This window comes from Parasteatoda tepidariorum, chromosome 4, assembly GCF_982258835.1.
Source record: "Parasteatoda tepidariorum strain Cologne lab strain chromosome 4, Ptep-v5.0, whole genome shotgun sequence".
Classification (NCBI taxonomy): Eukaryota; Metazoa; Arthropoda; class Arachnida; order Araneae; family Theridiidae; genus Parasteatoda; species Parasteatoda tepidariorum.
In genome coordinates, this window is record NC_141758.1 from 51,083,325 (window position 1) to 51,096,203 (window position 12,879).

At 27.0% G+C, this 12,879-nt stretch overlaps 1 protein-coding gene and 1 long non-coding RNA gene across 2 annotated transcripts in view; both read left to right on the forward strand.

Annotated features, from left to right (window-relative positions):
- The window catches only part of snRNP-U1-70K (small ribonucleoprotein particle U1 subunit 70K), a 34,821-nt gene that overhangs the window by 18,625 nt on the left and 3,317 nt on the right, over window positions 1-12,879 (forward strand). Inside the window, exons 5-8 of the mRNA XM_016051386.2 lie at window positions 1,466-1,528; window positions 3,216-3,297; window positions 8,986-9,087; window positions 10,012-10,105. Of these exons, the coding sequence (XP_015906872.1) occupies window positions 1,466-1,528; window positions 3,216-3,297; window positions 8,986-9,087; window positions 10,012-10,105 (341 nt within the window). The remainder of the gene's footprint in view (window positions 1-1,465; window positions 1,529-3,215; window positions 3,298-8,985; window positions 9,088-10,011; window positions 10,106-12,879) is intronic.
- Window positions 4,433-4,775, forward strand: LOC147810955 (uncharacterized). The gene is made up of 2 exons (XR_015433057.1): window positions 4,433-4,548; window positions 4,634-4,775. It is a non-coding gene; the product is annotated as an uncharacterized LOC147810955 (long non-coding RNA).

Sequence of the window (12,879 nt, forward strand, 5' to 3'; positions counted from 1 at the left end):
TGATATAAAACATTCAGTGCCTAAAATATTATTTACTTTTCACTAATAAAAGGTGAAATTTATACCACTCATTAAGATATTTAACAAACTTAATTTCAAATTAACACCTTAATTAATATTCATTTAAATATTAATTACCATATAAAATATATAATTTTGTGCATTATATAACAGTTCACACTTTTATCATGAGATAATAAACTACTAAATCTTTATAGCAATAAAACAGTACTCATAATAAAATTAATTCTTAAACAAATTAAAATATCAATACCAATAATGAACAAATATAATACCAATCATCTACAAAATAATACCAATAATAGCAATACCAACAATATCAATACCAATCATCTACAAAATAATATCAATACCAACAATATAAATACCAATCATCTACAAAATAATACCAATAATATCAATACCAACAATATAAATACCAACAATATCAATACCAACAATATAAATAAAATCAATAACAATAATCTACAAAATAAATTTCCTTTAAAAATTAGTGTTCTTTTAAATAATCAAAACAAAGCATCAAAAACGTTACGTCATCATTTAAAAGAACAAACCGCAAACTTTTATTTAATAGATATTTCTTCTTTCTTTTCTCCTGAAAAAAAAGAACCTATCTTCCTTTTTTTTTTTTTTTTTTTACTTTGTTTTGGTTTGGCCGGCCGGCCCAAAATTTAAATATTTAACATATTACTTGCATATTTTAATAATTGTAGGTTTGATTCTGCATTAATTTCTGCAGGTTTGATTTTGCATCATTATTTTCGAAATCCCCGCTTCGGATTTCTAATTCAGAAATACCTAACTTATTGAACGTATTTACATTGTAGAACTTCATAAGAGCAACAGATTTAGGTATACGTTTACCTATCTTTGGTATTTCGACGAAAACTATTTTGAAAACGAAAGCGATGCAAATTTGCACTACATCACTATTTTCGGTTCTTGACCGAAGGCATAAAAATGACGACTTCGGGCCCCATAGGTGGGCCGCCACTATAATAAACCAGGCTAGCTCTCTATGTTATTTTTATAACATTTTAATTAATATAAAAAATACAAACACAACACTAACAAATATCAAACAACATTTTCGTACTACATATACACATCTACTTGTAAAAAAAAACGTTCTACAGAAGAATCCGAGAGGATCATGCGTGAAGTTTTCCCTAGCTCCCTCTTTCGGGCAAACCAGGCATTACAGGTTTTTAAATACTGATGTTGTGTTAAAATAGAAGAAAAATTAATAATTTTTAAAATATGTTAACATCAGTGTGAATCAAGCAGTCCGAAAATGTCACAGCTAATGGGATAAAGTCACAATAATTCTAGAAGCTGGCTCCTATGAATTTTTTCTGTTTCCTATAATTTTGCAATTTAGTCAGTTTTAGTTAATATTTTTATTTATATGTGATAGTAATTCTCTAAATTTTCTTTATAGAATTATGATACATCTGAGTCCAAACTTCGTCGAGAATTTGAAGTTTATGGTAATATTCGAAGTGTAAGTTCTTTTGACTTAACTTTTTATTAATATAATTTAGTCATTCATAAATTTTTATTTATGTTTAAGATATTTTCCTATTTACAGCTTTTTTAAGAAAGAAATTGGTTGGAAAAAAAAATAAGAATTCTGTTGCTTTTAAATTGTTTTTTTTTTTTTTTTTTTTTTTTTTTTTTTTTTTTTGTAATTTACTTCATGAGTTTAAAATATTTTCTATATTTTTGGCTTCTCTTGTACATATTAAACAGGGTACGTAGCGTTTTTTAAAAAAGCGCTTAAAGGTATTTATTTTCCATTTTAGTTTTAGATTTTTGTTCTTTAGAAGCCTGTATAGGTGCTTTTTTTTGTGTGTGTTTTTTCTAGTAACATTTTTGATTTCTATTTTCAGCTTTTTTGGTTATTTTCCAAACTCATCCCTGTGGTATGAATCAAAATAGAGTTCTAAAAAAATTTTTGATTTTTCGAACAAATTGTTCTAAAATTAGGTGGGGAGGAAAGGATTGAAACTAGTTTTACAAGAGTTAATCAATGTGCTAAGAAAGTTTTTGATTTTGTATTTGCAGAAAGTTTTTCATGTGTTTGTCTATATATATATATATATATATATATATATATATATATATATATATATATATATATATATATATATATATATATAGTAAAGAGATTAACAAATAAAATTAAAAATAATACATTTTATTTACTGCACATAAGCTACAAGTGCAACCCAAAAAATAATTTATCTATATATATATTCAGGATCTCCACGCACCTGTAAAGTCATGGATTTCGGTATTGAACAAAATTTGTCATGAATGATTTTAACGAATGATTGATGATTTTAACGATTTTCATTAATGATTTTTTTAAGAAAATCGTGAAAAGTCATGGAGTTAGGTTGCCGAAAAATCTCATTTTTAAAATGGAATTTACCCCCCCCCCCCCCCCCCCCCCCGATTTCATGGTGCTCTGAATATCTGAATTTGTAACAAAATTTGCACTCACAGTCATATTTGAATAAAATATAAAATGCTCTTTGAAAATTATGGTGTTCTTTCAAAAAGATGAAAGAAAAGACCTTATTTCTACATCGAATTATCTTTTAAACTTCTGAGATTTCAGAATTTTTGTTTGTTATTTATTTTTTTTATCAATTTAAAATTCTAGCTGAAGCAAAACAGTCATTGGTGATTTTTTTTTATTCCGAAATGAGAGCAGGATAATGAGAAGTATTTCTCTCCTTCCCGATGAACAAGAAATGTATCTTAAGAATGTAATTCTGAGGAAGAAAATTATTTGCTTTTGTATTTTTTTCAGCTATTTTATTGCTTCAACTCTTTCTTTACTCTGTTTTTAAATTTAAAATCTATAAATATGAAGATGCAGAGTATAGCAGTTTTGATTATACCTATAAATTCAATTAATATTATTATAATGCTTTTTTAAATTTTTTGTTGTGTTGTCAGAGAAAGTAGTAACTTCGTTAAGTCATGAATTTGAAAATCTAAAATATAGCAGATACCCTGTATATTATAAAAAATATATTCAAAAAATTTTATTGGTGCACATACTATAGTTGTGATTTTTTAATAAGTGCTTATAAGTTTTTTTTTTCTTTAAAAATTCTTATTTTTTGTTGAAAAATTTAGCTATGTACCTTGCTAGAAAAGTTATTTCTTTTTTTCAGCTTGTTCTTGTGCATGATCAGAATTCTGGTAAGCCTCGAGGGTATGCTTTTATTGAATATGAGAAAGAAAGGGACATGCACAGTAAGTTCTACTTTAAATTTAGCAACTATGTGAATTTGCAATTTTTCAAATTTTTTGAAACATCATTTTTTTTTTAAAAATTTAAATTCATTCAGTTTGAGATTGAAACGAACATTTCACGAAATTGACACTCATAGGTAGGTTAAATTCAGAATACCAGTAAAGGTGGGTACTTAGCTTTTCAAAACAATTTTAGATTCAACACTTGTATCGCTTTTAGGCAAGTTACAAATCTTAAAATACTAGTGCAGATTCACCAGCGCTTAGTAGGATTCTATGAAATATGACAAGCTGTAAAGTAATATACTGTTATTTGTAATGCATTGTATTAAAAATATTATTTTCTTCATTATCGGCAAATATTTAGTTTGTTTGTGTAATTAATATAAACTGCTGTTAAAAAGTCTTAAACGTCATTGTATTTAGATATTTATAACAATAGTTTTCATTTAAAGATATTCTCTCATAATTAAGTTAGTTTATTGAATCTATAGCCTTTATGTACTTTCTTTTTTAAATTTGGTAGCTAACACATCTCATACTTTTGATCTTAATTTTTATTGTTTTGGTTTTTGTTCATATAATAAACAAACTACGTCAAATTTAAAAAGATTTTGTCTTCTATTGAACTGCAATGTTTGGTTTTAACTGAAAGTATATCTAGAATCATTATAAAGTAAGTGCATTAATTTCGGTTTTTTAAAACAGTTTGTCAAATTTGAATCTATACTAAAACAAACAAAAAACAAATACTGAAATAAAAATATTTTTACGTGACTTACTTTTTATACCAATGGAAGGTGATTATTAATCCAATCATTTTTTTTGTTGTATCAGTTTCATTTAGCTTTCAGCGTAATTTTATGTTTAAAAAAAGCTTAAACTACTCAAGAATTTGTAGATGCAAAAATGTCATCGTAAAATCTCTTATTTATGTAAAAGTTTAAAATTTTAATAGTTGGCTAATTATCAAGAATCTTTCATATATTAATCTCAAAATATCTTTCATACTTAAATTTTTCAAAGGGAATTTATACAGAATTTCGGTGAATTTGGGACTCAGACCTTAGCTTGTTAAAATTTTCGCATTCATTTTCTTCTAATTCAACATAAATGGTTTTTAGTAACTCTTTCATTATCTGTCTGTTTCACACCCAAAAATCATAACAAAATAGTAATTACAATACGGAAACTTGTCTTGTTTTAGCAGAGTCGTACTATGTGTCTTGTTGTCTGCACTTTTATTTTGAGGTATGTAGACTGCCGATATTGTGATTTCGTTATCGTTGTATTAAGGAATAAATTAACAATCGATTTGTCTTATATTCCATAACAGCCCTCCATTATGGCTGATGCCTACTACAGTACCGATTTAGAGAACTTGTCCTAAATTTCTAAGGAATGATTAGGTTTGTATATGTATGGTAAGCTGGTTTGGTAAGAACATTTCTAATTTGTTTTTTACCATACAAAAGAAATTAAAATTTGCCTGTATTGGCTTTCTGAATTTGGGAGAGGGAAATTTTAGGCTATTGCCTTTTTATTGACCCTCTGAGCGTTGAGCAACTGGGCGAATTTCTGTAGACTGTTTTCTTCAATGCGGATTTTCAAATTCAAAAAAGGAATACGGTTTGTATTGCAATGATGCAACAAAAGTGGCAACAACAAAAATTTGGGGTAACGCTCGGAGGGTTAAATTGGAATTGGTATGTAAGTTTAAGCTGAGGTAAGCAGCATTGTGAGAAATGGAATTTTTTTATATTAGTATTTACGTTTCAAAAAGAAATCAACTTTGTCTGAATGAGTTAAGTTCTAATTTGTTCTTGTATTTGAAAGTAATTTTTTTTTTTCAATTCCTATTTATATCATAAAAAATATTGGCAACGTAATCAAATAAAAAATCATTTGACGTATTTTTTATTTGAACTAAGTTCTTAATTGCATAATTCCAAATTTCTTTTGATTGAAAAATTACTTTTCTTTAAAAAAAAAAAAGATTTGGGGGTTTTAAAGTAAAAAATTCTAATGTGTTACTTTTGTTTAGTTCCTTTTAGTCTTTAAATATTATTCTATTATATAATATAAATCACTGTTTTTTCATTTAACCCTTTCCAGCGCTAAAAATTTTTATTTAAAATTTTAAACAGGCGCACGTACTTGAGCTCCATGCTGTTTCAAAAATGGTGTTCAAATAGTTTCAAATTTTTGATGGTTAAATTTATTTTAATTTTTTAGCAAGTGTTACCAGGCTGGCAACACTGCGCTGGAAAGAGTTAAACATGCTTTAGTCTAAAATTGTATTTTTTTTTATGTAATTTTGTCGTTTCTCTTGTCTAATTTCTTATTACAAATGAATGAATATTCATAGGAAAATTGTCTTCTGTTTGTTTATAGTAATTGTCTATCCATGTTAATAGTTTATTTAGATACTATATTTATGATGCCTTTTTCACTGGCTGTAAACAGTCTAAAAAAAGTTTTTTTTAAAATTTATGGTAAATTTTCAAACTTTTTGTACTCTTATTTACAGTTGTAGTGAGCTATTGTTAAATTAGTAATAGCTAGGAAGATTTATTTTTTGACAATAACAAAGTTAATTGAGTATCTATTGTTCAAGACTTTTAAATATTCTATCATATGTTTTTAGTAGAAATATTTATTTTTATTAAAAATCTTTGCATAATTGCTCTGAAATTATCTGATTATGAATTAATATGTTGTAGTATTTTAGGAATTTCACATTTTGTAACAAAAAAAATTTTTATGGTCTTAAAAGTCTTTTTTTTTTTTTTTAATGAAAATTCCATCATAATTCTCATTTAAAAACTTAGCCCTACTTTGATCCAAGGATTTATAACTCCTAAATTTTGATGTTTTCTTAACTTTTTTTTAATGAAAAGAAAAATTGATTCAATAAGCTGCAAATTTAGTTTACGCAATCAGTTCTAGAAGGCATAAAACTTGTTATTAATGTTTATTTTTTGTATTTTTTTTTCTTCCCTTACTGCATTTTCTTTATTATAAATTCCTTCATACTTATTTCTTTGAAATTATGCATGATAATCAAAAGTATTTATTACATCTTGATAGTAGTGTTTTAGTATGATTTTGCAACTTCTGCAAAATTTTCATCATTAAATTAATATTTTATTATTTTTAACTTGTTAAGCACTGGAACACTTTTGCTAAAGAATAACTATAATTCTTAACATTCCTTTAATTGAAATCAACTAATGTTCATACTAGAAATCATATGATTAATTTCAATATGATTCTGCACAAAAGTAACTGTATAAAGTAAGAGAAAAATGTATAATTCTAAATAAGCCTTTTAACTTAATAATCCTATCAAGCATTCCTGAAATTTAAAAACATAGCCGGGCAGAATGTTATCTTTTAGTTTGTGCTTAGCATGTTAAATAGCTAAAGCAGATAGAAATGTAATGTATAGTAATAACATATTTTACTAATAGTAATGTCTTGTTATAAGAAGATCTGAACTTTCATGGGGATTTATTCTTTGGAAACAAGTTTTTAGGAATTTTAATTGTGTATTTTCAATATTCTCTCTAAAGCTTATCAGTTAATGAGTCTTAATTTAAATCTAAGAAAGATGTTTTTAAAAAATTACTTAGTATTTTTATTTTTAAAAAGATTATAATGCTATCAGATTTAAGCTGCAAACCTGGGTTAAAAATTCTTTTAGCATTAACTTTGGCTCCATATAATATTTAGCTTTCATTTAATAAATATATTCGCAGGTATCAATGGTAGTTTATCAGTGCAAGTGTTATAATTCTTGTATTTTAATATTTATTATTGCATTAAATAGTAACTATTAAACTTGTTGTATACTCAAGTATTCCTTCAATATGTGCTTGAAAAATGATATCCTAATACTTACATTAGTCCTATTTTATAAATCAGAAAATAAAGCTTGTTATCTTTTAACATTTTACTTTTAATTAAGATACTGAGTTTTCCCTGTTGAAAATAATTTATTCATATTTACAATAGTTAACCTTTTGTACTCAAACATTATAAAGCATTTAGATAAGGAGAATTTTAAGAATATCTGAAAACTAGATTAAAAATTTTGTTAGAGCATCAATCTAACGATTCAAACTTGTAATTCAGAAGATTCCTTGATAATCCAAATTAATAAAGATCCCATAAATTTTAGAGGTATATTTTTATATTCAGATCATATGTTTAAAGGGTTAATTTTAAAGTTTTAATTGTAATTATATTAGTATGAATATTGCAAAATAAGTTTATAGGTTTAGAGTTTTATTTCTGGAGAAGTAATGAAACAAATTTATTATGAACAATGCAGTAACTAAGCTTGTCAAACTCTAGAAAAGTTGTTTAAATGCAAAACAAAATTTATTTCGTTTTTGTTTGTTTGTTTTTTCCCCGCTATTCTTTTTTTTTTCCAAAAAAAAAAACATTTAAATTTTTTTTATTCATGTACAATTTCTAATATTTTGTTCCTATATTTTTTCTGACTAATGTATAGTTTAGTAACATTCAATCCAATAATTTTATAACTCTAAACATATTAGCTTATTTTATATTATATTCTATTTTATTTTATTTTGAAACTTTTTTAATTTATTTGTGTAACATTTGTATTTGATGTGTGTGAATGAAGGTAAAGTAAAAGGTTATTATGGTAAGATCTTGGTAAATTAATAAAGAAATAAGAGGTGTGTAAATATGGTAAGCCTTTTTTTCATTTTGAAAACGAAAACTTACACCTCTTGGGTTCTATGTAAAGAAAGTTTGAGATTAATTTAATCGCAAGGAAGATAATACTCAAGAAATGACAAAAATATTCAAGGCTTTAAAGACATACAAGGAGTTTCTTCATTTCTTAAATTGCTTCTATGCTTTTATTTGGGTAAGTTCGGTAAGTTTTTAAATTAATTTTTCATACATGGGAATTCGTTAAGTTGATATAATTAATTACAAAAAATTTCAGGTTTTTAAATTATTAAAAGTTTATTTGACTTTATATTGATCGTAAAAGACTTAATCACTTATTTATTTCTGCAATAAATTCATTGATTTGGGAAAGAGATATTTTGGCGATAATTTCAAAATTGATTTTAAAAGAGATTAAAAAAATTTATCTGAGATTTAAAAAATAATTAGTTTCGCAATTAAGCAGTGCTGTAATTATTTTTCAATCTTTTACAATCATAGATAGATAATATGATGTAATATTTTATGACTTGTCAAACTTTTACTTGCAAGTGTCCAAAAAAAAAACTAAATCATTCGTCTAAATTACCATATGGATGTTCGGCGCAAGAGAAATCTTTACCTTTCATAAACACATACATGTGTAGGGGGCTCTACATAAATATTGTATCTGAATAATGTTACATTAGGTAAGGTTTGAAACTTGCGATAAAAATTGTAAAATTTTAAAGATTATTTTTTGTTCATTTAAAACTTCTTCACAATTTTTTCTTAAGTGTTCAAACCTTTCTTGGTAATTTTTGTTCAATATAAGTTAAAATTGGAGCCCCCATGCACAGCTACTTTTACTGTAAATTGAAGTTTTGCTGTTTCCTCTAATGTAAGTATTTCAGGTAAGAATTTTGAAACCTATTGGTTTCATAAAATATACTTTTTATTGATTGTTTCTTTTTCTTTTGTTGCGTCTGTTTTCAAATGTAGCTGCCTATAAACATGCTGATGGTAAAAAAATTGGTGGTAGACGTGTTCTGGTTGATGTTGAGAGAGGGCGCATTGTCAAAGGCTGGTTACCCAGGAGATTAGGTATGCTATCCTACCCCTAGTGAATTATGCTCTACATGTTTTCAGTTACATTGAATTTCTTGTGTTACATTTCTGTATCAATGTTTAAGGGTTTTAGTGATGTAAATCAACTAATCATTAATCAGTTTATGAAAGTTTATCAGCTTTTATTTTTGTAGTATGGAATAAACTATGCAGCTTTAAAGAAGAATTTAATTTATATTACAATCTTTAAAATGTAAGACAGATAAAAAGTAACATGCCTGTTAATTTCATTGACTTTGTGTTTGGCATCTTTATTAGACATTTCTGTTTAATCCCTTATAAGTAGCAGACTGAAACTGCAAATCTTGCCATTAAGTCTTCCCATTTAGGCAAAAAATATGTGATATTGTTATTTAATTTTTTTTTAAAAAAAAAATTATTGTATAATTTTAATGAACATTTCAACAAAGCAAGTATTTTTGTATTGTAACTGCAACCAGAATTCGCCTGTTAGTATCTAGGCAAGAAAAAAAAATGATATAGAGAGATAAAATATTATTCCATAGTTTAAATGAGTGAGTCAATATTTTATTATCTTTAGTTTCTTGGCTACATAAGCCTTTTCAAATGATATAAATTAAAAACTTATGTTTTTAAAAAAAATTAAATAATGATTTAAATGAGAATGCTAGTTATGAAGTATTTTTATCCATATGGTTTAAAAACTTTATTTTTGCTATTATTATTAAGAAGAAAAATTTGATTAGGAAAAAATTATTACATCCTGATAAGCATATGTGTTTTTCTTCACTATGAAAATTATTATTAAATCAAAAGATAAAATGCCAAAAGGGTATATGAATTTTTTAAGACAATAATAGCTTTTGTTGATTACTTTTTGTGGTACTAAGCAGCTAAAAAAAGAAATGTCATATTTTATTTATTTTTCTTACATAATAGGAGGTGGACTTGGTGGAACTAGAAGAGGTGGACCAGAAGTAAATGTTAAACATTCAGGGCGTGAAGAGCCAAGAGGAGAAGATCGTCATTATATGTTAGTAAATCTTTCTTAGTAGCTTAAACTTTTATTGAAATTTGCTCATTCTGTTTTCTTTCTCTTTTGTCTCCCTTCCGTGTTTCTTAGAATTTTCTGGTCTCCTTGAAAACATTCTACAACTGTATTTTTTTTACAACAACAGAAGAGAATAAAATGAAAATCTCAGGTCTTGATAAATTTTCATTGTTGTCTTCGTTACCAATTCTTAGAAATGTTATCGAGTAAAGTTAGCAATCTATATAATTTTAATTGAAAATAAAAAGTCATTGAATTGTAAAAATAGCCAATAATCCAATAGTTTAGTTCCAGTGTGTGGTTAACAAACAGACAAACCAAAGATATAATTATTTTGCAGAAAGTCAGTTTAAAAAAGGACAGGAACAAACTTTCTTTAGTCTGCTTTTCTTGCGTTATAATTGAAAGATTTGTTTTGACAAACGTGACGAATTGCATTATTTCTTACCTTTCAACTTGAAATACATTTTATTGTTAATTCCTTAAAAATATGAAACAAGCTGTCAATTGTTATTCGTAAAAGGTACATCAGTGGAAGTTATCAGTGCAGTATTGCTTCTTAGGCCGGCCGGCCTGTGTAGGGGGCAGGGAACTGTCCTTGCATCAGAAAGATTCTGGGTTCGAATCCTGAGCAAGGCATGAATGTTTTTCCTTCTCTGTACTATCTGTCCTCACTGTGAGAGCGAGGTTGGCCCATCTATTATGCCCAACAAAATCGCCTTGTATATGCCTGAATAGACGAATGTTAAAACAGGTGGGCATTGGAAGAGAAGAAAAAATATTGCTACTTAGTTGCTTACCTCTTCTCGTACATGCCACTCTTCTGTCCTAAGGATGGAAGGCATCTTGAAAAAAATTCTGATTGCATCTTGATTGTCAGAACTCAGACTCATAAATTATAAATATCTATTTCTTAGAAATAAGCATTTTGCAAATTATTCAGGGTGCATAGCGTTTGTAAAAAGTCTTAAAGGTGCTTTTTTCAGCTGGCGTTTTTAAAAATTGCTTTTTTCCGAGTAATTTTTTTTCCCCTTCAGTGGTATCTGGTGGGTCCCATGCATTTCACGAAAAATTGGGGGTTTGCTACGTAATCATTCACGCAGACTTCATGTCGTACCCACGTTATGACTTGCGCATGCGCTCACACTTGAAACAGAAACCCCGAGTGCTTCAATTCGGATAGAGAATATCAGATCCTTATGAAATGTTTTTCTTTTTAATTTATTTTAATTTTGTTCTTGTTTATTTTACTTCTAACACTTTTTTTTGACGTAGGGGGTAAGAGTACTTTTGTTCTGAGTTCAGGGTCAAGTTGAATTCACTCGGTGATGTGGGAAAGTACTGATTGTTTCGATTTACGCCCGTTTTTTTTTTTTGTTTTTGTTTTTTTAACGCTAAAACTGTTTATAAAAAGTTTTTGTTTTTCATTAATATCTTTGATTGAATATGAATTTTTTGAATGCTTGAAAACTTTTGTAAAGTGATTGAAAGATTTTTAAAAAGTGCTTATTTTTGATTCAGAGATTTGGCTACGCACCCTGTTATTTATAAAGAATTGTATTTTGCTAAAAGAGTATCTATTCAAAAAAAATTAGTGTGCAAAAAAAATGAAATTACTCTAAGTTATTAGATGCAGGATTGGATTATTTGCGGCTTCGAAGACAGATGCAGTTTGTGGTAATTGGACATAAGCTCAGACTTGCAGACTTTCACACATTTTTTCTGGAGACTCCTGATTTCTTGCTGCATCTTCAAATATCTTAAATAAAGCTAAACTATTTATAATTTCACATCAAGTCCGATGGTCGAAGGGCTGGTAGATCAGTACTACAATCTTTGAACTTACACTAATTATATTTCATGTGGGATCAGCTGATTCAATGTCATAAATATAAGGGTTAAATGAATTATAAAAGTACAAATTTATAACTGGGGAACTGTCCACTGGTATAATGGCATTTAAAGTTTATTTACTCGTACTGAATTTGTGGTTTTTAAAACTTTTCAGTCCTCATTTTATAAAAAAGAAAAACCAATAGTGTACATTGAAACACTCTTCACTTTGTTAGCAAATACTTTAACAAAGTTTGTTATTTGTCGTTTCCATAAGTTTGATTCATCTCTTGCATTTTATTAGAAAAAACTTTGAAATTAATAATTGATGACTGAATTGTTAAAGTGCTGAGTTGAGGGGCGTTACTATTAACTAATTTTCTTTAAACAAATATGTTCAGCTGCAATACTTGATATTTTTCTTTTGTAATTATTTCATTTAATAAATATGTAATCCCATTAAAAATTTGGATGAAATATTGCAGGTTTTTGTTTATTCTTAATAAAATTCCCAGTTTTGTAATTATTACATATTTTTTAGTCTTTATGATGCTTGGATCGTGTTTAATTTTCATTGTGTTCTTCTGCATAATTTCAACCCATCTTTATGAATTCAATTTTATAAATAAGCTCACCGGACAAAAAATTTGCCACCCTAGTGGGCAAGCACTGATGAATCGTTAAGTTTCGTTAGATGACGCTGTGATCAAGTAGGGCTGATTGTGCTCCGGAGATCGAAGGTCCAGATGTTTCAAAAATATCATCGATCACAGAAGTTTTCAGAAATCAAATTTTCAAAGGTGGAACTTAAAAACACAGTTTATTTTATTTGTTTGTAAGGGAGAGCCAAAGAGATACTTTATAAGCTTATATTATGATTAATATTCATTTTTTATCAGTAAACAGTTGTTATAATCATGAAC